At 46.4% G+C, this 25,250-nt stretch overlaps 3 protein-coding genes, 1 long non-coding RNA gene and 1 pseudogene across 5 annotated transcripts; all 5 read left to right on the top strand.

The window, feature by feature from the left end:
* The first annotated feature begins 4,472 nt into the window (after window positions 1–4,472).
* LOC117850347 (G-type lectin S-receptor-like serine/threonine-protein kinase At2g19130) lies at window positions 4,473–7,159 on the top strand. The gene has a single exon (XM_034732177.2). It carries the CDS (start codon window positions 4,593–4,595, stop codon window positions 7,071–7,073), a length of 2,481 nt encoding a protein of 826 aa, XP_034588068.1. The 5' UTR covers window positions 4,473–4,592; the 3' UTR covers window positions 7,074–7,159.
* A 2,500-nt stretch (window positions 7,160–9,659) lies between these two features.
* On the top strand, window positions 9,660–12,492 carry LOC117847478 (G-type lectin S-receptor-like serine/threonine-protein kinase At2g19130; annotated as a pseudogene).
* A 917-nt stretch (window positions 12,493–13,409) lies between these two features.
* On the top strand, window positions 13,410–16,321 carry LOC140222325 (G-type lectin S-receptor-like serine/threonine-protein kinase At2g19130). The gene has a single exon (XM_072292528.1). It carries the CDS (start codon window positions 13,676–13,678, stop codon window positions 16,223–16,225), a length of 2,550 nt encoding a protein of 849 aa, XP_072148629.1. The 5' UTR covers window positions 13,410–13,675; the 3' UTR covers window positions 16,226–16,321.
* Window positions 16,322–17,406: 1,085 nt separating this feature from the next.
* LOC117847110 (uncharacterized) lies at window positions 17,407–20,429 on the top strand. 2 transcript variants are annotated; one of them, XR_011897702.1, is made up of 4 exons: window positions 17,407–17,632; window positions 17,752–17,805; window positions 18,481–19,836; window positions 20,014–20,429. It is a non-coding gene; the product is annotated as an uncharacterized lncRNA (long non-coding RNA). The 2 variants fall into 2 exon arrangements; XR_011897701.1 differs by having other exon boundaries at window positions 17,423–17,632; window positions 17,752–19,836; window positions 20,014–20,428.
* Window positions 20,430–20,686: 257 nt separating this feature from the next.
* Window positions 20,687–21,667, top strand: LOC140222080 (uncharacterized). Its single transcript, XM_072292262.1, has one exon. It carries the CDS (start codon window positions 20,687–20,689, stop codon window positions 21,665–21,667), a length of 981 nt encoding a protein of 326 aa, XP_072148363.1.
* The last annotated feature ends 3,583 nt before the right edge of the window (window positions 21,668–25,250 follow it).

Genomic DNA, 25,250 nt, shown 5'->3' on the forward strand with positions numbered 1-25,250 from the left:
TCCAAAGATGAAATCGCTGGAATTAGCGGATCATGAATCATTTGCATTGACTGCAATCTGAAACCATCTGAACTGCATCCTGTAGAATTTCTCGATAAATTGTGTGTTTGTGCCCATTGTGCTCCTGGTGTGTCATGTGTGGTTTGAGCCGTGGACCCCGGGCTCGGTCGAATCCTGCATTCCTGCCCCCGCCACTGTGCACCGTGCATCGAGAGATCCGGACGGCAACAACCGCCAGCTCGTTATTGAAAGCCTTGGTTATGATGCATTGATGCTCTTCTCTCGATCGTATCCTGCACTAGAGTACTACTAGGACCAAAGCTGACCAGAGGCTGCAACCCGGAGACTAGCCCGTGGTTTCTCCGGAAAATATAGCCATTGTATAGAATAAAGAGAGCGCGTGGGTGCCCATGGTTGCACTTCCACTACCGAGTAGAACAGGTGGTTTTCAGTAGTGCTGTCCTGATCAGCAAGCTGAATCAACCTCATTCTCTTTCTAGATATGTCTCCTCCTCGTTCTTCCCCCGAAGTCCAAAAATCGGAGCAGGGCACCACGCCACGCATAATCGTGCAGTCAACCATCCATTGTCAGTCAGTCATAGTACCTCTCTTTTCCAATTCTCTTCCCCATGCGGCTATGCCTAACCTCAACATATTACTATGGGGTATTTGGATCTTTAGTCCGGATTAAAATTTATGTCGCATCGAATACTCGAAGGCTAATTAGGAGAACTAAACATGAACTAATTATAAAACTAATTACACTGATGGAGGCTAAGTTTTCATGAGACGAATCTATTAAGTCTAATTAATTCATCATTAGCACATGTTTACTGTAGCATCACATTGTCAAATCATGGAATAATTAGGCTTAGTAGATTCGTCTCGCAAATTAGTCTCCATCTGTGCAATTGATTTTGTAATTAGTCTATATTTAATACTCCTAATTAGTATCTAAACATTCGATGTGACAGAAATTTTAGAAGCGACTAAAGAAACAAACACCCCCTATAAACACCCCCTATATTGGCTTCTTGTAATCTTCTCTTCCTTGCACACTCCTGCTCCATGCTCCGCTGCAAGTGGGAATGATGATACTCTCATGGTAGGCCAAGCACTCGCTGTCGGTGACAAGCTTGTCTCAAGAAACAAAGTTTGCGCTCGGCTTCTTCCAGCCAAGCTCAGGCATCCTCATTTTTATGTAATCGCAAACTAGATGCTCTTCTTCTTAAATGAAAGGCAGTGCTCGTGCCACTGAAAGTTAAAAAATAAAAAAGGCATCATCAGTATTTTTACCGTTGTATGGGTTGCTAATAGGAACAAGCCAATCAGCAATCCCAAGCTCAACCTAGCTAATACAGCTGAAAATCTCAGGAGATGGCAATCTTGTCATCTTAAATCATGCCACTGGATCCGTAATCTGGTCCACTCACATTATCAATAAGACACAAACCGTTGTGGCAGAGCTTTGACTACCCAACACATGTTTTTCTTCCTGTCGCCAAGTTTGACAGGTCATAAGGTCACCGGTTTGAATCGTCAGTACATCTCAAAGAAGAACCTGATTGATCCGGGTCTTGGCTCATACTGTATTGAACTTGACACCAATGGGGCAATGATCCTAAGGAGCCGTAACCCCTCTACAATGTATTGGTCTTGGTCATTAGGAAATTCATTATCCTCTAAACTTGTTCCACTATTCAAGGCGATACTATACACGAATCCACAGACCAAAGGGTTGATTAGCCCCATATATATTGATAACAATGAAGAGGAGTACTACACATACACCTTATTGGATGAACCATCTTTGATATTCGCCTTACTAGACATCTCTGGTTAGATCAAGATGAATGTTTGGTCACAAGCCAGACAGTCTTGGCAAACATTATATGCCCAACCTACTATTCCCTGCACTGCGTATGCTACCTGTGGACCTTTCACAGTCTGCAACAGCAATTAAAACCCATTCTGTAACTGTATGAAGAGCTTCTCTCTGAAATCACCTCAGGATTGGGAGCTTGATGACCACACAGGAGGGTGTGTTAGAAATACTCCCTTAGATTGCAATATTAAGGAAAACAGAACAAGTTCAACAGACATGTCCCCTAGATTAGTGGCCTGGACGGGACGTGCCGCTCGTCCCGACTTTCCCCGACCTCTTTAGTGCGCTCACAGCTGCTCCTCACCATGATGTCTGTCGTTGGGTCCCACCTCGCCTACGGGACCGGGTCCTTGATCTTAATGGTCTCCTTGACGGCGAAGGTGATGATGACGTCGGGGCACATGGGCACGTACGGCTGTGCGTGGCCTCGTCCTGCAGGCCGTCCTAGGCGGTTCAAAGGGTGTAGTCTTACCCTCGGACCTCCTGGTTAAAGGCTAGCTCCCCTTGCCCGGTCATGTCTTTGGCATGGAGTGGTCGGCGGGGTCACGCCTCGCATTTAATACCTCTCGTACAGTGCAGGTCTTCCTGAGTCAAGGAGTGGGTGAGGTGCTGTGGGCCCCTTGCGGACCCCGCCCCCGAGTTGGCTGAGCCGGTGAGTCATGACTCTTAACTTCCGACCAAGGGAGGTCGGGTGGTGGACCGCAATGTCATCTGGGCCGTTTCTAGGATGCTTTCAACTATTAGGCATTTGGCCTTTTGATGCCGATTGCCCTAAGCCCATTTCCTAAGGGTACCTGTCACATATGCTTCATAGTTTGCAGCAATGTTCAAATTTCTAATGTGGATTGGAAGGAATAAAGCAAGGCAGGTTTTCAATTGTTAAATTATATATATGATGGGTCTCTCTCTCTTTTTGAATGGTCTCAATTATGTCAGGACTAGAAATATGTGTGTGATCCTAAAGCATACTTGTTCAGAAGTTCATTCCTAAAACTGCTCTGGAGGCGGTACGGTGGAGCTCTCCCACCACATTCGCACGGACACAGCACTAATGCTTTATATTTTTTTCAAGTATGTTGGTTTGACGTGCATCAGGAATTATGGAACTACTCTCAACTAGAAATATGCTGGTGCCATTTGCTATCTTCCTTTGTCCAGATGACATGCCTCAGGTTTTTTGTTCTATGGGAGTTGTTGAACAATTTTTGTGGCTTTTGGCTGCATTGCCGTTGTCCTTTTACGTTCTCGGTCGCCTCAGGAGGACATTATTATTTTTACTGTGATTTCCTATGGTCAGTTCTGAGCTTTGACTAACGATCTTCATTCTCACCGCTCTTCCGGACGACCATGCATGATGGAATGATCTTTCAGCGGCTCAAGTACGATGACAAGGACCAGTTGTGAGTTGATTGCTGGAGACGAGGATTCAGGCGTGAGGTGATGGTCGCCATTCATCTAAAGGTGAGCATGGTAAACTCTGAACTACACTCGTACGTAGGCGTGGTGAACTGATTATTACTGTATACTTCACAACTGTGTTCCAAACTTCCATGCCCACCTTTGTTTGGCAGTGGCTGGACCAAATTAATGCGATGGTTATATTGAGGGAGGCTGCACATCAGCAGCGTATTTCATTGCTTGGGATTGGGATGGAAGCCTCGCCCCGTGCTTGACTTCCGTGCGTGGATGGACCGAGCTATGAAGGCAGTTGGAATCTTCATTGGAAAAACTGGTGCAGGCGCTGCCTGAGTAGTCGAGGTCATCCAGCTTGCTCAAAGCTGACTCGACGGAGACTAGAATTGCCCGGCACATGTTCTTGGCGAGTCACCTCGCCGCCGCACATATCCGCCGAGACCTCTCGCCGGCCGGTGTGCGCCAGCCGCTGAAAAAGAACGGCACAGCGACCGCCGCTTGCCCAGAAAATTTCAGACCATCGGATTGTATTTGTATTGAATTGTATCCGACCATATATTTTTTTTCTGATAAAGGAAGGTCTAGTATTGTATCCGACCATAGAGAGTTTTCCAGAGATGTGACGGGAGTGGCCGCGTTGAGAAGTCTGTCTCTGTAGTGCCGATCGCACTGCGCAAAGGAGCAGCTATCCCGAAAACAGAGCGAGTGTGCGTGTGTGTCTGCATCGATCAGCAGTGTTGGAAACTTTGTAGCCTTCGGAGATGCTGCTGCCGAGTGCCGACGGGCGGCCTCTGTCGTCCTTTCCGGCCTACGCCCCGACGCGACATCACCATCCTACTTGATCGACGACCCGGTCACCGGGTTCTTCACGCCATGCGCGACTCCCTGGACCCGAAGCAACGAGCTGCCAAAACCGAGCACTGTCGATTACGACGGCACACAAGTCACCGTTGCTGTCATCATCAACGCGGTCTTAATGAACTATTTGACCCGCAAGCGACGGACGCTGCCGTGATCAACGGTCATGGTTAATTTGACAGATTGATGATCAGCTGGACGTTCATGCACGCGCTATTCGTTGCGTTGCGTCCATGGAGCTTTCAGTCACATCCTTCCTTGCCGTGTCAAACTGTCAAGCGTACTGTTCAGCTGAGACTTTTTTCTCTAAACAGTAAACACAAAGCCACATAGCCCCCTCTTCCTCCTCCCAACAGCACAGCATCAGCACGCACGGCTATGCATATATACTCCTAGCTCTCTGCCATCAACCCTCCCTCACTCTCTCTCTCCGGCCATGCCTCCCCTCTACGTGGTAGCACTGGCCGGGCTCATCCTCTTCTCTTCGCTGCACACCGCTGCTCCATGCTCCAACGCAACTGCAATTGGCGACACGCTCGCGGCAGGCAAGGCGCTCGCCATCGGCGACAAGCTCGTCTCAAGGAACGGCAAGTTCGCGCTCGGCTTCTTCCAGCTCCGTCACAGCGTAGCCGGTAAGGCCGTCTCCTCCCCCGGCTGGTACCTTGGCATATGGTTCAACAAGATCCCGGTTTGCACCACCGTCTGGGTCGCTAACCGGGACAAGCCAATCGCTGAGTCCGACCTCAACACAACGCAGCTCAGGATCTCAGGAGATGGCAACCTCGTCATCTTTGCCTTAAACAAAAACACCAGCACTGAATCCAGACTATGGTTCACTGAAGTTGCCAATAGCACAGATACTAGTATCAGTGCTGTTCTCAACAACACCGGGAACTTTGCCCTCGTGCAAAAAACCCCATCTAGTGGAGAACCGTTGTGGCAGAGCTTTGACTGCCCAACGGATGTCGGGCTTCCTACCGCAAAGATTGGCCGTAACAAGGTCACCGGTTTCAACTGGTCGTTCGTCTCAAAGAAGAGCCTAATTGATCCAGGTTTTGGCTCATACTCCATCGAACTAAGCATTGATGGGGCGCTGCGCCTTGCAAGTCGCAGCTCCCCCTCTGTAGTGTACTGGTCTTGGACATCTGGAGGACTAGCACAACTTGTAAAAGCACTCGATGGGTTGATGGACTCGGATCCACGGACCAAGGGTTTGCTTAAACCCACATATCAAGATAACGATGAAGAGGTGTACTTCTCATACACCATAACGAATGAATCAGCTTCCGTATTCGTCCCAATAGACATCTCCGGTCAGCTTAAGTTAAATGTTTGGTCGCAAGCCAAAGAAACTTGGGAAACTGTATACGCCCAGCCTTCTGATTTCTGCATAGCACCGGCTGTCTGCGGACCTTTCGCGGTCTGCAACAGCAATTCACGCCCATTATTCTGTGACTGTATGGAGACCTTCTCTCAGAAATCGCCACTGGATTGGGAGCTTGGTGATCGAAGAGGAGGGTGTGCTAGAAATACTCCCTTACATTGCATAACTAGCAACAAAAGCCAGACAAGTTCAACAGATGTGTTCCACCCTATACCTAAAGTTACATTGCCTGGTAATCCTCGGAGTATAGAAGACGCTACCACGCAAAGCAATTGTGAAGAAGCTTGTCTCAATGACTGCTCCTGCACCGGTTATTCATATGACAATAGTAAATGCTCTGTCTGGCACGGGGAATTGCTCAATGTAAATATGGACGATGGGATTGGTATTTCTTCTCAAGATGTTCTTTACCTTCGCCTGGCCGCAACCGATTTTCAAAGTTTGAGCAAGAACAACAAAAGAAAACCAAGAGCTATTATTGCTGCAAGCATTGTTAGTTTTGGGTTACTAATGCTCATGCTGTTATTGTTGGTTTGGAGGACCAGATTCAAGAGGTTCAATGCATCGTTACACGACATTCCAGGTAGCGGTGGAATTATAGCCTTTAGATATACTGATTTAGTCCATGCTACTAAAAATTTCTCAGAAAGGCTAGGAGGTGGTGGTTTTGGTTCTGTGTTCAAGGGAGTGTTAAGTGAGTCAACTACTATTGCAGTGAAAAGGCTTGATGGTGCCCGTCAGGGAGAGAAGCAATTCAGAGCCGAGGTGAGCTCAATCGGGTTGATTCAACATATCAACCTAGTGAAATTGATTGGTTTCTGTTGTGAGGGTGATAAGAGGCTACTTGTGTATGAGCACATGTCAAATGGGTCTCTTGATGCCCATTTATTTCAGAGCAATGCTATCATCCTAAAATGGAGCACAAGGTATCAAATAGCCATAGGAGTTGCTAGAGGATTATGCTACTTGCATGAAAGTTGCCGTGAATGCATCATACACTGTGATATTAAGCCAGAAAACATACTTCTCGACGCATCATTTGCTCCTAAAATTGCAGACTTTGGGATGGCAGCGTTTGTAGGGAGGGATTTTAGCCGAGTTCTGACTACATTCAGAGGAACCGCAGGGTATCTTGCCCCGGAGTGGCTTAGTGGAGTTGCTATTACACCAAAAGTGGATGTTTACAGTTTTGGTATGGTACTGTTGGAAATCATATCCGGAAAGAGGAACACACCGGAAGTAAATAGTAAGAGCAGTTATCAGGTTGCGTTTTTCCCAGTGCAGGCCATCAGCAAGCTTCATGAGGGAGACCTGCAGAGTTTGGTGGATCGACAGTTACATGGTGACTTCGACTTGGAAGAGGCTGAAAGGGTTTGCAAAGTTGCATTTTGGTGCATCCAAGACAATGAATGTGATCGGCCGACAATGGGTGAAGTAGTCCGTGTTCTTGAGGGCCTTCAGGAGCTCAATATGCCCCCGATGCCAAGACTACTTGCAGCTATAACGGAACGCTCTGATGCAGCTTCAATGTAATAATTGCAGTTGATGTTTATTTTTGTTTCAGCAAATTTGGAAGTTGTATTTTGGAGCTGAAGGAATAAAAGGACAAGCTTGCAATATCTAATTGAGTTTTTTGGTGCATGTGGTCACCCATTTGCCTATTTACGTTACGCTGTTTTAGTGACTAACTCTAGCAAAATACGGCAAAGCTAGAAATATGTGTCTGCATATTGATGAAAGAGTCAACATATATCCTTAAATTGAAGGAGCATTTGATGTATGCCACTGCTGATTGCTTGCCTTAGAGATATTCCACTTCTTCTCTGCAGGGTATGTGTGTGCTGTCTGAGTTGTTCAGCTCTGTTATCCGGGGCAGAGCAACTGTGAGTTTTTTTTTTCCCGAGATGTCAAAGTAACCCCGCGTTCGGTTCTCTGGTAGAAAGGAGCGGTTCCGCAATTTTGAGGGATTTTTTTTTTTTTGCTGTCTCTATACGTTCTTCAGAACCTCAGGAGGAGACTCTGTTTGTTACTTTGGGTGCCCTGAACGTTCAGAATAAGACTTCTTCTGAGCCGCATCTGAAGATACAATGCTATCTCTGAACTCTGAAGAATACTTCTCCTATTCTCTTTCAGGGAAATGTGCAGTTGTTCAGGTGTGATGTGATCTTGGTGGGCTGTAAATTATACATTGTACTAGGTGTGAAGAATACCCCGTCATATAAACAGTCTTCATCGATGGATGATGCGTCCAGCACCAGACCGAATTGTCCTGTCGCCAGACTGTTTCTTCTCGTCGCCGACTACAGTATTTGCCTGGGTTTTTGGTTGATGTGCCCATCGTTACTGAACTGTCAGTTAGGCTCCTGCCTGTAGTCGTCGTCGTCCTCGAAACACCCTGACCAGCGCAAACCCGTTGGTTCACACCATCTCCTGCCGAGCTCAATGCCAGACATCTTGACCCATCCGGCCGCGCATTCCGCGCAGCCCTGACGACTATGAGCATGTTACGCCATGTTTGGTGTTCTCACCTGCATATCCGTGCCAGCTGAACAGCACACGGACCACACCTGCCGCCCGGTTTCAAGAATAAACAGCAAGAAAGACTCAAGTTACTTTTTCCCTCAATCTCCACCCTCTCTCCAACACGATTTGGGGATTCCATAAGATAAGGTTGAGGATTTGGAATGTAGTTAGATGGAAGGACGAGGGACCTGGAAGTTAAGGTAGTTCTGTGGTTGGTGCTAGGGCGGCAATGCGGCTCTCGCCTTCGCCGGTGAGGGTGGCGGAGGATGGCCTACGGAGAAGGTGAAGGCAGAGGGAACTTACTCCAACATGTTACCATGGCGAGTGGGAGTGGTCATGGAGGATCTGGCGATGGGGAGCCACCGTTTGGGGGGGGGGGGGGGGGGGGGGGGGGGGACAGCATGATTTTAGTTTTATTCTAAGTTAAACTTTTCCAAGTTAGTCAAGTTTATGGAAAAATTCATCAATACTGCACCATCAAACTGGTTTCATTAAAACCACCAAGAAATATGTTTAAATGTGTAGATGACATGTTCAACAACATCGACGCACCTATGATGACTATCCATCTCAAATCTATTTGCCCAGTTTATTGTAGACAGTTCATAGATACGAGCGTGTGTGCGCAATAGTGAATTTGTATCATGTTCTTTTTTTTAAAAGAGAAAGAGAAAGATGTGTGAGAGTGAAAACTCTATACCATATTTGGATACTAAGACATATTAAGCTCTTTTACGGTACTACTAGTCAGTGGTATGTAAGTATATATAAGATCTAACCATTCATTATTATGGATAATTCATTAATTATTTTATTGTAAAAATTGATATTTCAAATGAAATGGTTTTTTAAACTTTATGCTAGTGTCAAAAATAAAATTATAGTGATGCTATTTGTGTTTTTTTACCGTGATACCCTTATACTACCTATACTACTCATGTATACTACTAATAACACATGTGAAGATTTTAGTAATATACAATTAATCATGAACATCGAATGTTTTTATACTAAATCTTCTCGAACACTAGTATAGTTTAATATTGTGTACTGTAAAAGAGCTCTATAATAAATAGCCGCATTTGTGAGATACGTAATACATCAACTTAGGATTAATCCCATATGAGTAGAACCATCCAAGTTTGTTTTCCTCATACCCACTAAAGCATTGTATAATCATAAACAATAGAGACGGGAGGGGAATGATTACCATTAAAAAGCTTGCAGTGCCAATATATTGCACGAGCAAGGAGCTAGCTAGCTTGATGACAGATTGCCTCGCACGAATCGAGCACTACTACATGTCAAGCAAGCCAGCCTGTTTGCCCTACCTATATCGGCTACTCTATTTGTTGACCTTTTCTATACATCCTGATAACATTGTATGTTTTGTCTACACTGATCACTTGGAGATTTTTCTTTTGACGACGGGTGGCCTCTAGCGACCCCTTGCTATCCCACGCGACAGCACCATGCTGCTAGCCTGTTTCATTGTACTGGATCGACGACCTGCGCCGGGTCCTTCACGACAAGGCGTTTCCGTCAGGGACTCGAAGCCGCCGACGAGGACAGGGCATCACCACGACGAGGAACCGTGAGGTCAACGGTCAACCACCGCGCTTACAGGGATGCTCCCGGCTCGCCGTACTGTGTTCCTCGTCCGTCAACTGGACATGAATGCGGCCGTCCTCTGGTGCGTCACGTACAGTTAGCCTTCTTCTGTATATATACACATGAAGGCTCCTCTTCTCCGAAACAGCACAGCACAGCACTTGTCCGGCCATGGCTCCCCTCTACATAGTACTGCTGGTTGGGCTTATTTCCTTGTCTTCGCCCCCCACAATCCTTTCGGTTCCGCCGCGACGACGCCAAATGTTGACACTCTCGCTGCAGGCCAGGCGCTTGCCGTCGGTGACAAGCTCGTCTCAAGAAACGGCAAGTTCGCGCTCGGCTTTTTCCGCTTCCGGCAAAGCCTCGCTGCCATTGGTAAGTCCACCGACAAGAACACCACAATCTCCTCCCCCGGATGGTATCTTGGCATATGGTTCGATAAGATCCCGGTTTGCACCCCCGTGTGGATTGCTAACCGGGAGAGGCCAATCGCCGAATCCGAACTCAAGGCCACACGGCTCAAAATATCAACAGATGGCGACCTCGTTGTCGCCATCTTGCACAATCATACCAGGATCAAATCCATATTCTGGACCACTAATGGCACTATTGCCAATAGAACAAGAAGTAGCAGTGTCGTTCTCATGAACACCGGAAACCTTGCCGTCCTACCAAAAGCCCCATCGAATGGTGTACCATTGTGGCAGAGCTTTGACTACCCAGCAGATGTCGGGCTTCCTTCAGCAAAGATAGGCTGGGATAAGGTCATCGGCTTGAATAGGTTTGGCATCTCTAAGAAGAGCCTAATTGATCCAAGTTTTGGCTCATACTCAATTGAAGTAGGCACTGATGGGGCGTTGCGCCTTACAAGTCGCATATCCCGCTATGTAGTGTATTGGTCTTGGCCACCAGGAAAATTAGCACAACTTGTACAAGTACTCGATGGGTTGATGGACTCGGATCCACGGACCAAGGGTTTGCTTACACCTAGATATCAAGAAAATGACCAAGAGGTGTACTTCTCGTACAACAAAACGGATGAATCAGCTTCTGTATTCGTCGAAATAGGCATCTCCGGTCAGCTCAAGCTGAATGTTTGGTCGCGAGCCAAAGAATCTTGGGAAACTGTATACGCCCAGCCTTCTACTTTTTGCTCAGCATATGCTGTATGTGGACCTTTCACGGTCTGCAATGGCAATTCGGGCCCATTATTCTGTGACTGTATGGAGACCTTCTCTCGGAAATCGCCTCGAGATTGGGACCTTGGTGATCGAACAGGAGGGTGTGTTAGAAATACTCCCTTAGATTGCATAGGTAGCAACAAAAGCAAGACAAGTTCAACAGATGTGTTTCACCCCATATCTCGCGTTACGTTGCCCTATGACGAACAGAGAATAGAAGATGCTGCCACGCAAACTGATTGTGCAGAAGCTTGTCTCAATAACTGCTCCTGCACCGCTTATTCCTATGAGAATAGTAAATGCTCTGTCTGGCACGGGGAATTGCTCAATGTCAATCTGGACGATGGGATTGGTATTTCTTCTCAAGATGTTCTTTACCTTCGTCTTGCTGCAAGAGATTTTCAAAGTTTGAGGGAGCACAACAAAAGAATACCAAGAGTTATTATTGGTGCAAGCATTGTTAGTTTTGGGTTTCTAATGCTGATGGTGTTGTTGATGGTTTGGATTGGAAACGGATTCAAATGGTTCAGTGTGCCAATACATGGCATTCAAAATAGTGGTGGAATTGTGGCCTTTAGGTACACCGATTTAGGCCGCGCAACTAAAAATTTCTCAGAAATGCTAGGAAGTGGTGGTTTCGGTTCTGTATTCAAGGGAGTGTTAAGTCAAACAACTACAATTGCAGTCAAAAGGGTTGATGGTGCTCGCCAAGGAGAGAAGCAATTTAGAGCTGAGGTGAGCTCAATTGGGTTGATTCAACATATAAACCTAGTGAAATTGATTGGTTTCTGCTGCGAAGGTGACAAGAGGCTACTTGTTTATGAGCACATGCCAAATGGGTCTCTTGATGCCCATTTATTTAAGAGCGATGCTATCATCCTAAATTGGAGCACAAGGTATCAAATAGCCATAGGAGTTGCTAGAGGATTATGCTATTTGCATCAGAGTTGCCGTGAATGCATCATACATTGTGATATTAAGCCAGAAAACATACTTCTCGACGCGTCATTTGTTCCTAAAATTGCAGACTTTGGGATGGCAGCATTTGTAGGAAGGGAATTTAGCCGAGTTCTAACTACATTCAGAGGAACTGTAGGGTATCTTGCCCCAGAGTGGCTTAGCGGAGTTGCTATAACACCGAAAGTTGATGTTTATAGCTTTGGTATGGTACTATTGGAAATCATATCTGGAAAGAGGAACACACCAGAAGTGTGCAGTAAGAGCAGTTATGATGCTGCTTATTTTCCCGTGCAAGCCATCAGCAAGCTTCATGAGGGAGACTTGCAGAGTTTGGTGGATCGACAGTTACATGGTGACTTCGACTTGGAAGAGGCTGAAAGGGTTTGCAAAGTTGCATTTTGGTGCATCCAAGACAATGAATGTGATCGGCCGACAATGGGTGAAGTGGTCCGTGTTCTTGAGGGCCTTCAGGAGCTCAATATGCCCCCAATGCCAAGACTACTTGCAGCTATAACGGAACGCTCTGATTCAGTGTAATAATTCGTCAATACTTTGTGTTTGGTGTTTTCTTTTTCGTTTCAGCAATGGTTTTTTTTTCCGGAAAGTGGTTTCAGCAAATTTGTAAGCTGTATTGTGGAGCTGAAGTAATAAAAGGGCAAGCTTGCAGTTTCTAATTATTTTTTTTTGGTGCATGTTGTCTCCCATTTGCCTATTTACTTTGTTAATGACTGGCTGTAGCAAAGTACGGCAAAGCTAGAAACATTATTGATGGGAGAGTCGACATATCCTAAATTGAAGGAAAATTGTATGTATGCCATCACTGACTGCTTGCCTTAGAGATCCACTTCTTCACAGGGTATGTGTGCTGGCTGAGTTTTTCAGCTCTGATATCTAGGGCAGAGCTTCTGGGAGCTGTTTTTTTATAAAAAAAATATAGATGTCAAAGTGACTCCAAGTTCTGTTCTTTGGATGAAGGTTTTGGGGGCTTTTCTTCTTGCTATCTCTGTACTTTCTTCTGAGCCTCACAGGAGGAGACTCTGTTTGTTATTTTGGGTGCTTTAAACATTCAGAATTAGAATTCTCTGCCCCAGAACATGGCATGAATGTGAAGCTGTACTCTTTCACGCATGTACCATGTGCAGCATCTCAGCTCCATGTATTGCGCGAGCCAGGAGGCATCAGCTGCACACCTGCACCTGCAGCTTGGTGGGAAGCCTCGTGATTGAGCATGGCTGGCAGCCCTGCCTGGTCAATTAAGTTGAGGGAGACTAGAATTTTTTTTCTTTTGAAATAAATGACTAGAATGTATAGGGCGGCTAAGCCCACGCCCCCCCCCCCCCCCCCACCCCCACCCCCACCCCCCACCCCCCCTGTGGGACTCCCTTTGATCTGAAATTTGAGACAGCTTTAGGATTCTGCCCGGTCAAATTTGTATGGTTTTTTATCAATAAAAATGATAAAAAAATCATGTAGATTGGGAACATAAAGTTATTGTTGTTCTATTCACCTTAAAAAATAGTTTCATAACATAAAATCCTTTTATTTGAAATGACATTTCCATAGAAACTGGTAACCAGAGCATAGCCTTTGTCGATCAGGTGATGCCTATTTTGGGGTTAAGGAATACCTCGTGGCCTGGTTGTACCAATTAGCTTGTACAACTGGCAGGCTGGTGGGCACTGGGCAGTGCTGATCTTCGCAACAAAAATAGGTAGTGCTGAAAATGCAGGCAGTTGGACCTGCAGGGTCGTTGCTGATTCTTCTGCATTAGCTGAACATGCATCATGCATGCAGCTGCAGTCGAAGGTTCATTACATTCGATGCATCCACTCTCTATATATCCTCTTCTACCTTCTCTGAATGGCAGCCCATCCATCCATCGTCAGTCACTTCTCCAGCTTTTCTCCGGCCATGTCACCCCTGTACATATTACTCGGAGGGCTTCTTCTCTTCTCTTCCTTGCACACAAGTTTCGCTGCAACTGCGAATGGTGATACTCTTGCAGCAGGTGAGGCCCTTGCCGCTGGTGACAAGCTCATATCAAGAAACGGCAAGTTTGCGCTTGGCTTCTTCCAGTTCCAGCAAAGCCCAGGCACCACCAGTAAGTCTCCCAACACCACCACCACCACCACTTCCTCCTCCCCCGGCTGGTACCTTGGCATATGGTTCAATAAGATACCAGTTTTTACCACTGTCTGGATCGCTAATAGGGAGAAGCCCATCACTGACCATGACCTCAAGCAAGCACAGCTCAAAATTTCAAGAGATGGCAATCTTGTCATCATCTTTAACAATAATGCCAGTACTGAATCCATAATCTGGTCTACTACTGGCGTTGTTTTCAATAGCACAAACAATACCACTAGTGCCGTTCTCATGAATAATGGAAACCTTGCCCTCATACCGGAAACCTTATCTGATGAAGCACCGTTATGGCAGAGCTTTGACGACCCAACGGATGTTGGGCTTCCTGGCGCCAAGGTAGGCCGAAATAAGGTCACTGGTTTTAACCACAAGTTCATCTCAAAGAAGAGCATGATTGATCCAGGTCTTGGCTCATACTCTGTCGAAATAGACACCAACGGAGTGTTGCTCCTCAGAAGTCGCAAGCCCCCCTTTGTAGTGTACTGGTCTTGGCCATCTGGAAAATTAGGAGAACTTGTATCAGCACTGAGTGCACTGCTAGAAATGGATCCACGGACCAAAGGTTTACTTAAGCCCACGTATGTTGATAACGACAAAGAGGTGTACTTCACGTACACCTTGTTGGATGAATCATCTTCTGTATTCGTTCCAGTAGACATTACTGGTCAACTTAAGCTGAAAGTTTGGTCGCAAGCCACAGAGTCTTGGCAGAACATATATGCCCAGCCTTCTGATTTCTGCACAACGTATGCCGTCTGTGGACCTTTCACGGTCTGCAATGGTAATTCGAGTCCATTCTGTAACTGTATGGAGAGCTTCTATCAAAAGTCGCCTCAGGATTGGCAGCTTGATGATCTAACAGAAGGGTGTGCCAGAAATACTCCTTTAGACTGCATTGCTAGCAACAAAAGCACAACAAGTTCCACAGATGTGTTCCACCCTATAGCTCATGTTACACTGCCCTATGGTCCCCGGAGATTAGAAGATGCCACCACACAAAGCAGTTGCGCAAAAGCTTGCCTCAACGACTGCTCCTGCACTGCTTATGCCTATAACAAAAGTATATGCTCTGTATGGCATGGAGAATTGCTTAATGTAAATCAGGATGATGGCAATGGCATTACTTCTCAAGATGTTCTTTACATTCGCCTTGCTGCAAGAGATTTGCAAAGTTTTACAAAAAATAACAAAAGAATACCAAAAGTTCTTATTGTTGCTTGCATTGCTAGTTTGGGGTTCCTAATGCTCGTGCTGTTGTTGATTTGGAGGAGCAGATTCAAGTTGTGTGGTGTGCCATTACATGGCATTCAAGGTAGTGGTGGTGGAATTATAGCCTTTAGATACAATGATTTATGCCGTGCTACTAAAAATTTCTCCGAGAGGCTTGGAGGTGGTGGTTTTGGATCTGTATTCAAGGGAGTGTTAAGTGACTCAACTACTATAGCAGTGAAAAGGCTTGATGGTGCCCGACAAGGGGAGAAGCAATTCAGGGCTGAGGTGAGCTCAATCGGATTGATCCAGCATATCAACCTAGTTAAATTGATTGGTTTTTGTTGTGGAGGTGATAAGAGACTACTTGTGTATGAACACATGCTAAATGGGTCTCTTGATGGCCATCTATTTCAGAGCAATGCTCCTGTCCTTAGTTGGAGCACCAGGTATCAAATAGCCATAGGAGTTGCTAGAGGATTGCTCTATTTGCATAAGAGTTGCCACGAATGCATCATACACTGTGATATTAAGCCAGAAAACATATTGTTGGACGCATCATTTGTTCCTAAAATTGCAGACTTCGGGATGGCAGCCTTTGTAGGAAGGGATTACAGTCGAGTTCTAACTACATTCAGAGGCACTGCAGGGTATCTTGCCCCTGAGTGGCTTAGCGGTGTCGCTGTCACACCAAAAGTTGATGTCTATAGCTTTGGCATGGTACTGTTGGAAATCATATCAGGAAGGAGGAACTCACCAGAAGTACACAGTAGTAACGGTTATCATGTTGCTTATTTCCCTGTGCAAGCCATTGACAAACTTCATGAGGGAGACCTGCAGAGTTTGATGGATCCACAGTTACAAGGTGATTTCAATCTGCAAGAGGCTGTAAGAGTTTGCAAAGTTGCATGTTGGTGCATCCAAGATAGTGAGTTTGATCGGCCGGAAATGGTTGAAGTGGTTCGGGCTCTTGAGGGTCTCCAGGAGTTTGAGATACCCCCAATGCCAAGACTACTTGCAGCAATAACGCAAGGCTCTGATGCAGCTTCATTTTAATAATTAAAGTACTTTGTAATTGATGTAAAAAAAATTGTTTCAGCAAATTTGAAAGATGTAATGTGGAGCTGGCAAACTTGCCATTGCTATTTGTTTTATGGTGCCTGTGATCTCCCTTTACCTACTGATTTTCTTATGATTGATCAAAATACAGCAAACCTCGAAATATGTTTATGCTTTATGGAATGGTGAGTCGACATGTAACCTTAAATTGAAGGAGAATTTGATGTCTGCCACTACTTACTGCTCGGCTGAGAGATGTCACTTCTTTGCAGGCATGTGTGCTGGCCGAGTTGTTCTACTCTGTTATCTAGAGCAGAGTTTCCTGGAGCAGGTTTTTTATTTAGATGTCAAAGGGTGTGATTGGTTTCATGGCCAGCCCCTTGCTTGGCCGACCCCAGAATCATGCCACAGCAAACCTGCCTCCACCAATGCAATTGCTTCGTGTTTGGTTCTTGGCTTCTTGCTTAGCATTCAGGTTGGTGCTGAGCACTTGCTGTCCAATGAAATTCAGAGCTGTGGATTTTGAAGAACATCTATATCTGAAGATACAACGGTACATCTGAAGAATCCCTCTCCCATTCTCTTTCAGTGAAATGTGCAATTGATCAGGTATTCAGGTGCGATGTGATCTTCCAAGTCAATTCATCTTCAGACCTCACAGTCACAGCTGAAGATACAACTACGCAGAGCTGGAAAATATGCAGTTGATCAGATGTGATCTTCCAAGGTGAAGACTGTAAATTGTGCCGCTATGTAACTGAAACAGTGTAGTGAGTACCAGTTGGTTTCAATTTGTCAGTACGATCCATCCTGAAGGGGGAAGGGTTCTTGCTCCGGCCAAAGGCTAGCCGTGGCCGCTGCCTGCCGCTCCGGGACACATAGTAGAGGTCACCGCGATGACGTCCGGCACCACCGCCAATGGAAGACGACGCCATCCCATCGCCTTCCGCCGTCAGTCGCCGGTCGCCGCCGCAACAGCTTTCGCGTTTCAGCTGGGGGCTTGCCGGGACCTAGGCCCATTCGGGGGGCCTGGCTGGCTGCTACTGGGCTGCGAAATTCCATAACCCATCTCCATCCCCACGCGCGCGCAGCCGAGTGCCCCGTGCACCGATTCTTGGTACGCCGAGCCCATTACTCAAGGTACACCTGAATGGGCAGTCTGTAAAAAGTCAAAAAATAGAAAAAAATAAAAAAAATAGAGATAGTAAAAAATGGGCAGTCTGTTCGAGAGATTCTCTAGAAACCCCACTCCCACAACGCGGATCGGCGCAGGGTTTCCTCCATTTCCTTCCACCGGAAGCTTCTCTCCTCCCTCCCCACCACGAGACGAGCCCAGGCGATCAGGCGAGAGCGGAGCCATGGCGGCGCCCTTCATCTACTGCCGCTCCTCCATCGAAGGCAACAGTACGGTGTCGACGCTCCCTTTCCCTTCCCCTTCCATTTCTTCTACTGATCTCGAGAGGGGCGCGATTTCTGATGGCGATCTCTCATTCTCGCGCGCTCTGTGTGTATGTGTGTTGCAGCCGAAGACGCTCTCCTCAAGGCTGCCTTCGACGGAGACCTCGCCCGCGTCAAAGGTAATCACCAGCCAGCCATACTCTCTCCTCTTCACCGCTTCGATCCATTGATCCAGTGTGAACTGTGAAGTTTGCTTGCCCTTGCGTGCTCCTCTGCGCCCCTGCGGAATCGAATTACGCGGTCCATTTCAATTTGGTGTTGGGCTGTTTCGGCTACCTCCCTGATGCTATGCCATGTTTGATTTGTGTTCACGCTTGCATATAAACTTGATTACATCACCTCTTCGGAGTTAATCTGCAATGATGATGCGTGTACCTCGGCTATAAAATCCATTTCATTGCGCCGTGTCTTTGGAAGTTATTTGTTGAAAAAAGGTTATGATATATGCCTGCTCTGCTCTGCTCTGATCATGAATTAGCATTGGGCTTTGTATTACTGGTGTACATGGCAAATTATTCTGTCACATAGTGATTGCAGGATCACACCCTTAGTTTATTGATCTTAACTCTAGTGCTTGACCGGGTGTGGGATATACCATTATTATAATTCCATCCTCTTCGATTTACATATTCTCAAGTACTATGTAATTCTTTGTGATATGCGTCTTGTAGAATGCTGTGTTTGTTGCATCTTGCTTCGTTACCTTCATTTTGGTGAGGTTGTGGTTTGTGATTGTGTGATTATTTGCTTCCTCAGCGTGATAATTTTACTTTTGTGTTTGCTTTGAGCGAAAGGCATCATCAAGACCCTTGGCATAGGAACTGGCAACCGAGCAGCAGTCTTTTCTTATACTAACAAGCATGGCTCCAGCTACAACCCCGACGACGTCGCGCCGTCCGGGCCGAGTGCTAGGAGAGTTGCCGCTACGCCGCCACCGTCGCACACGGTGCAGCAGGCGCATGCAGCTTCTCCCTCGTTCCCCCGACTCGGCCGTGACCAGGTGTCTTCCCCCAGGAGGCCGTCGACGCGGCAATGGCGGCCCCGAGGGTGCGTTCCGGCGACGGCGACTGAGTCAACGCGTTTGGGCGCCAAGACGGCGAACACAGCAGCACCGCGCCCTCCCGTGACGGCACAGGCTCCAAGACGTGAGGTGACGGCGACATGTGCCACTGTTGCTGACCAGCAAGCGGCGCGCCCATACCCTGGCACGATGACGACGCTACAGTGCGTCCTTCCAGGCGCGGGAACGCAGGCTCGTGACTCACACACATATGATCCCCCTACGCCTGCTAGCGCCGAGCTACTCCCTGTTGAGCTGCTGCCACGGCAGCCCAGCCCAACTAGGCGCCATGAAGATCCTACGCTGATCGAAGTTGTTGCCTGCCGGTGCAAGACCCCAGCGTAGGGGTATTTGGATCCTGCGTGGAATATTCGGATGCTAGGAGTACGAGCTAATTACAAAATTAATTGCAGAACCCCTAGACTAAATCACAAGATGAATGTATTAAGCCTAATTAATCCATCATTAGCAAATGTTTACTATAGTACCATATTATCAAATCATGGACTAATTAAGCTTAATAGATTCGTCTCGCGATTTAGTCGGATTGTGAAATTGATTTTGTAATTAGCCTATATTTAATACTCATAATTAGTGTCTAAACAGTCGATGTGACATGAATCCAAACACCCGCTAAGCACAGCCAGCCTAGTGCCACGACCCGCGCAACACACCTCACCGATTCGAACTTACTCCCGGCGCGCGCGCACGAGCAACGTTCCCCCGCAAGATGCAGTGACCGACCAGCTAAATGAGTGCACCGCCCAGACTGTCGCGGCCACACCCACGCCACCGCGCGGCGCTACACCACCGCCTTCCAACGGCCAGCCAGGCAGTCCGACATCCCCGGCCACGCCGGCCCCACGAACTGCGCCTCCGGACTCGCCTGCTGCGCCAGGCTCCTCGACGGTGGCAAGACGGAAGACAGCGGCTTTCATAAACAGCCTGCGACTCGCCGTTCAAACGCCATTGGTGGACAGGAAGTTCGCCCCAGCTGCGCCCATACCCGCGATGCCGACGACGACGCCAAGACGAAGCGATCGTCTCGCGAGCAAACCTCTGAACCTCACAATCCGGCCATCGAAGAAGGGTGAGCTTCTCACCATGAAGAAGCTCGGCGTCATCAGCCAAGATGCTGATGCTGACTGCATCTCCTCGCAACAATTTGACAAATTTCTGTCCACCGCAATGCAGCCACAGCATTTTGCTGCTGTCAGGGATATCTTCCCCCATGGCTAACGAGCTGTCTGACGCCCAACTATTGCAGATTGCGGCCCAGGCAGGACGGGTGAGCGCCTGAACGTCCGGCGCGTCTGCTGCTCCACTGCCGGTCGTCTCCACACGCCATGGAAGCTGCAAACGTCAACGTGCTGGTGCGGAATGTTCGTGGCTTGAACGCCCGTTGTCGACGCGACGTCCTACGAGATGCGGTTGCCGAAGCTGGCGCCTCCATTGTGTGCGTCCAAGAGACGAAGTTAAATGTAATCAACTCTTTTCTTGTTGCTGAGATGCTAGGAAGCGGCTTCTCCACTTTCGTCTCTCTGCCGGCCTCGGGCACCAGAGGGGGCATTCTGATCGCCTGCAAAAACCCGGACGCCGTGTGCACCTTGTTGCACGCGGGACGTTACTCCATCACTGCCACAGTGACGGTAAACGGGCAGGACGCGCCTTGGAGTCTAACAGCGGTTTATGGTCCTCAGCCAGAAGCAGATAAGGTGGAGTTCTTGGACGAATTACGTTCTGTTCAGCAACTCGCCACGGCCTTGTGGGTTATCGCCGGCGACTTCAACCTCCTCCTGCGTGCGTCTGACAAGAACAGAAACAACATAAACCGGCGCAATCTAGGGAGGTTTCGGCGGTTCGTCGATGAACTGCAACTCAAAGATGTTTATTTGCATGGCCGCCGCTATACTTGGAGTAACGAACGAGAGGATCCAACAATGGCGCAACTGGACAGGGTGCTGGTCTCGATCGACTGGGATGCGCGTTTTCCGTTTGCCTTCCTTCAGGCCCTCTCCTCTTATGCCTCCGACCACTGCCCCCTACATCTCGCCACCAATGCTATGTTTACAGTGAAACGCCGTTTCCATTTTGAGCCTTGGTGGCCGAAACTGCCTGGCTACCAGGACACGGTCACCCGAGCTTGGTCTTCTCGCTGCGCCTCCTCGGATCCGTTTGTCTGCCTGGACCACAAGCTCAAGAATACGGCGAAAGAGCTTCAAAAATGGAGCAGTCGAAGTATTGGCCAAATCAGAACACAGCTCCTTGTAGCGAAGACTCTCATTCTCTGGCTGGATAAAGCACAAGAGCAAAGAATCCTTACTGCTGATGAAAGGGACCTCAGGAAACAGCTAAAGTGCAAATCACTTGGCCTGGCGTCCCTTGAGCGAACTATGGCGAGGCAGCGTACACGATTGCTGTTCCTACGGGAGGGGGATGCAAATACGAAGCTTTTTCATATGCACTCGAGCTACAGCATAAAAAAGAAGCACATTGTCAAACTAGAGCACGATGGTGCTGTCGGGCTCACCCAGGAAGACAAAGAGCAGCTCCTGTTCAATCACTTCAAGGCGATCATGGGGACGCCCTCAGCTAGAACAGAACACATTGATCTCCTGGCGCTGGACTTTCAGGCCTTCGAGCTTGGTCACCTGGATGCGCCTTTCTCCGAGCAAGAAATCTGGAACACGATCAGAAGTATGCCAAATGAACGAGCTCCCGGACCAGACGGCTTCACTGCAAAATTTTACAAAGCATCATGGCCAATGATTAAAGGGGATGTGGTGGCAGCACTCAACGCTTTTCTACCGAAATGCGTGTGCTCAGTTCAGCCGGCTCAACAGCGCCCTGATAACACTAGTGCCCAAGAAACAAGATGCTGCCTCACCGGGAGATTACAGGCCAATAAGCCTCATACATAGCTTCGCCAAATTGGTGGCAAAGCTACTGTCTAATCGGCTAGCACCTGAGCTACATAAGTTGGTTGATGTCAATCAGAGTGCCTTCGTCAAACAACGCTCGATCCATGACAACTTTAAGTTTGTCGAACAGGCAGCGAAAGCTTCACACCGAAAGAGAAAGGCCAGCTTGCTACTCAAGCTAGACATCTCCAAGGCATTTGATACGGTGTGCTGGCCATTTCTGTTGCAAGTACTCCAAGCACAGGGTTTCGGGGATAAATGGCGTGACTGGGTGTCGGTACTCATCTCCACTGCCACCACTCGAGTTATTCTGAACGGCATACTAGGCAACATCATACACAACGCACGGGGTTTAAGGCAAGGGGACCCCTTATCCCCCATGCTATTTAGTTTGCTGATGGAGGTGCTGCATCGCTTGCTTAAGAAGGCTGCACAACAGGGGCTTTTGGCTCCCCCGGCTGATCAGGGCATCCACCATTAGTGCTCTCTGTACGCCGACGACGTGGTCATCTTCTCAACGCCAAACGTACAGGACGTCATCACAATAAAGCAGGTGCTTGACTTCTTTGGAAATGCCTCGGGCCTGAAAACGAACCTACAAAAAAGCTTAATTGCACCGATCTCCTGCTCACAAGAACAGATCGACAGGATCAGGAATTTTTTCCCTGCACAGCTAACTGAGTTCCCAATCCAATATCTGGGACTGCCGGTAGCAGTGGGTAGGTTGAGAAAGCTGCATTTCCAACCACTTATCGACAAGATATCCAACACTATCCCAACATGGAAAGCACAGCTCATGAGCAAGGCGGGGAGGTTGGCAGTCGTTAAATCAGTGATGAGCTCCATATGCACTCACAGCCTGATCTCCCTGTATGGACTTTATTATTTCTATTGTACAATCATTTTCACAGGCTGGTGCTGATGTTAATGGCAAAGGTACTATTACATCCCCTCTGTTGATCGCTACAGAGCGCGGAGGTTATACCAACTTCATTCAGTTACTGTTAAAGGCTGGAGCAGACCCTAACATTCCAGATGATGTATGTTTTACATATTTTCTAGATGTTCTCCTGATTATTCTATCCTTAGTATTATCCAACTTCTTTGATTGTGTTGGGTGGCTATTTTAGCAATGACTTTTGGCTGCTTTGAAAATACATTACATTTGTGCCTAACCATTAGGGATATTTTTCTCTTTTGCCTTCTATTCTATTAGTTTATACTTTATATCAATACATTTATCACAGCATGCATTCTACCTGGTGTTGTCGTGGACCAAATGATGTGGCTACTTCTTGTATAACTGATGGAGAGTGGAGACGTGTAATTGTGTAAAGCAGGATATAACTAGATATTCTTGTTACTTCGTTAGTCTTAACTCTTGCATTAGTACATCTCTTTGAGTCCTTTCTCATGGAAGATCTTTCCCCCATGTCAACATGCACTAGTTGTCAATAGCATAGTTTTAACAGCACCACTCTCCAAAGCTAGAAAATTGAGAGTATATGTCTGTTGTGTTAAATTCTTTTTGAAATCTTGCTCCAAAATTCTCTATATCCTGGTTTCTTTGTTCAATTCTAGGCACCTTTAAGTTATTTGTTGAATTTTGTTGTTAATTTTACAGAAATGACTGTCCCCTCTTCCTATTGCAGCTGGGTAGGTTGCCAATAGAGCTTGCTGCCTTAAATGATTGCAGAGACGAAGTCAAATTGCTGTTTCCTTGACTTTGCCAATTCCAGACGTCCCAAACTGGAGTGTTGATGGAGTAATCTCGCGTGCAAAATTGAAAAATTCAAAGCCATTGGTATGTTATGTATAACTGGAATGCTCTTGTCATAAAATGATGTTTGAATGTTGCGATAGGCTGCTTTACTGTGATATTCCGTTGAAGTAGAGAGACCCCTTTTGTCCCTCAGTTTTGAGGCTACTTTTGGACCTTTAATTTTGTATGATTCCCTTTGAATCTCTTATTGTTTGAGTTTGGTCCTTTATAAGACCTTGATTTTCATGTTTGTGTCCAAAACTCTAAATAGAACCCCACATTAACAAATAGAAGTAATCACTATAGTAACCATTCTTCTGATATATCAATTTTATTTGAGACCCCACTCAATACTCATCTGCAATACCAAATTTTATACACCCATTCTAGTATTAGGCTTCTGTGGTTGATGAAGATTGGAGGCTAAGAGCTCTGAGGCTTTGACATCTCGGCATAGTAGCATATGCACTTGCATTGCTGCATAAGCATGTGTAAGGAGCTAGCCTTTTAGCTACCGACCTATAAAGAATTTTAGAGATAGAGATGTTTAAGTTTTTTCTTGTGTAAATAATCCTAGAAAACAATGTTTTGCTCTAGAATCTTCAATGAGGGTTGCATTTAAATTTTTTATTTAATTGTTTAGGATGAACGACAAAGTAAAAGAAGAAAAGCTATTCTCAGATATGGCATTCAGGCGGAAGGAGTATGACGTGGCATCTACAGCTTATGACTTTGTAAGTCTTTGCACATTATCTGTAATAGGTTAGAAGGTAATCTATTCTGCTATATGGGAAACAAATGGAAAATGTTGTTGATTTTCGTAAAGGATAGGGACAAGCACTCTTCTATTCTGTATGAAGAGGGGAAAGCATATCACCTTGGTCGCATTTTAATCTGTTAAGGAGAAGGAAATATTCTGACAACTCTGTACTAAAGGTGATGCTGGAGTTCAACGATTCCAAAAGATTATGGTCCCGTTTTCTTCTACTGACTTATTTTTAGCACCAGTCATATCGAATGTTTAGATACTAATTAGGAGTATTAAACTAGACTATTTACAAAACTCATTACATAAGACGAATCTAAACGGCAAGACGAATCTATTAAGCCTAATTAGTCCATGATTTGACAATGTGTTGCTACAGTAAACATTGGCTAATGATGGATTAATTAGGCTTAATTAGGCTTAATAGATTCGTCTCGCCGTTTAGATTCGTCTTATGTAATGGGTTTTGTAAATAGTCTACATTTAATACTCCTAATTAGTATCTAAACATTCGATGTGACACGTGCTAAAAATAAGTCAGTGGAAGAAAACGCCCCCTAAGTGTTTTGATGAAGTTTTGAGTAGACCTGATAATGGGTAAACTAAAATATGTACTACTCAAGGACTTGACTAACTAAGAATGCCCCAAAATAGACACCTTTAACCATTTGAAATAGAATGAAACATATTCCCACATACTATAGTCCATGTAGATTTTAGGACAATCAGGAGTGTGATATTGCTCCATTGGACAATTTCAGCTTATGAGACCAGGACATGTGGAAGCAATAGCATAACTTTATAAACCTTTCCTTTGTTAAAAGGCATCCTTGTACTATACCAGTACAATACCACGCAGTGAACGCTAGTCCAAGAAGTCTGTAGACAGGTTTCTCTCTGTCTGCTGTCCTGTCAAACCCTACATTTCTACACGTCATTGTTAAAATCTAGTTTTCATCTGCTAAAGGTGTTTGGATACTTAAACTTTAGCAGTGTCACATCGAACGTTCGGATGCTAATTAGGAAAACTAAATATGAGCTAATTATAAAACTAA

Source organism: Setaria viridis, chromosome 3 (assembly GCF_005286985.2).
Source record: "Setaria viridis chromosome 3, Setaria_viridis_v4.0, whole genome shotgun sequence".
NCBI classification, from domain to species: domain Eukaryota; kingdom Viridiplantae; phylum Streptophyta; class Magnoliopsida; order Poales; family Poaceae; genus Setaria; species Setaria viridis.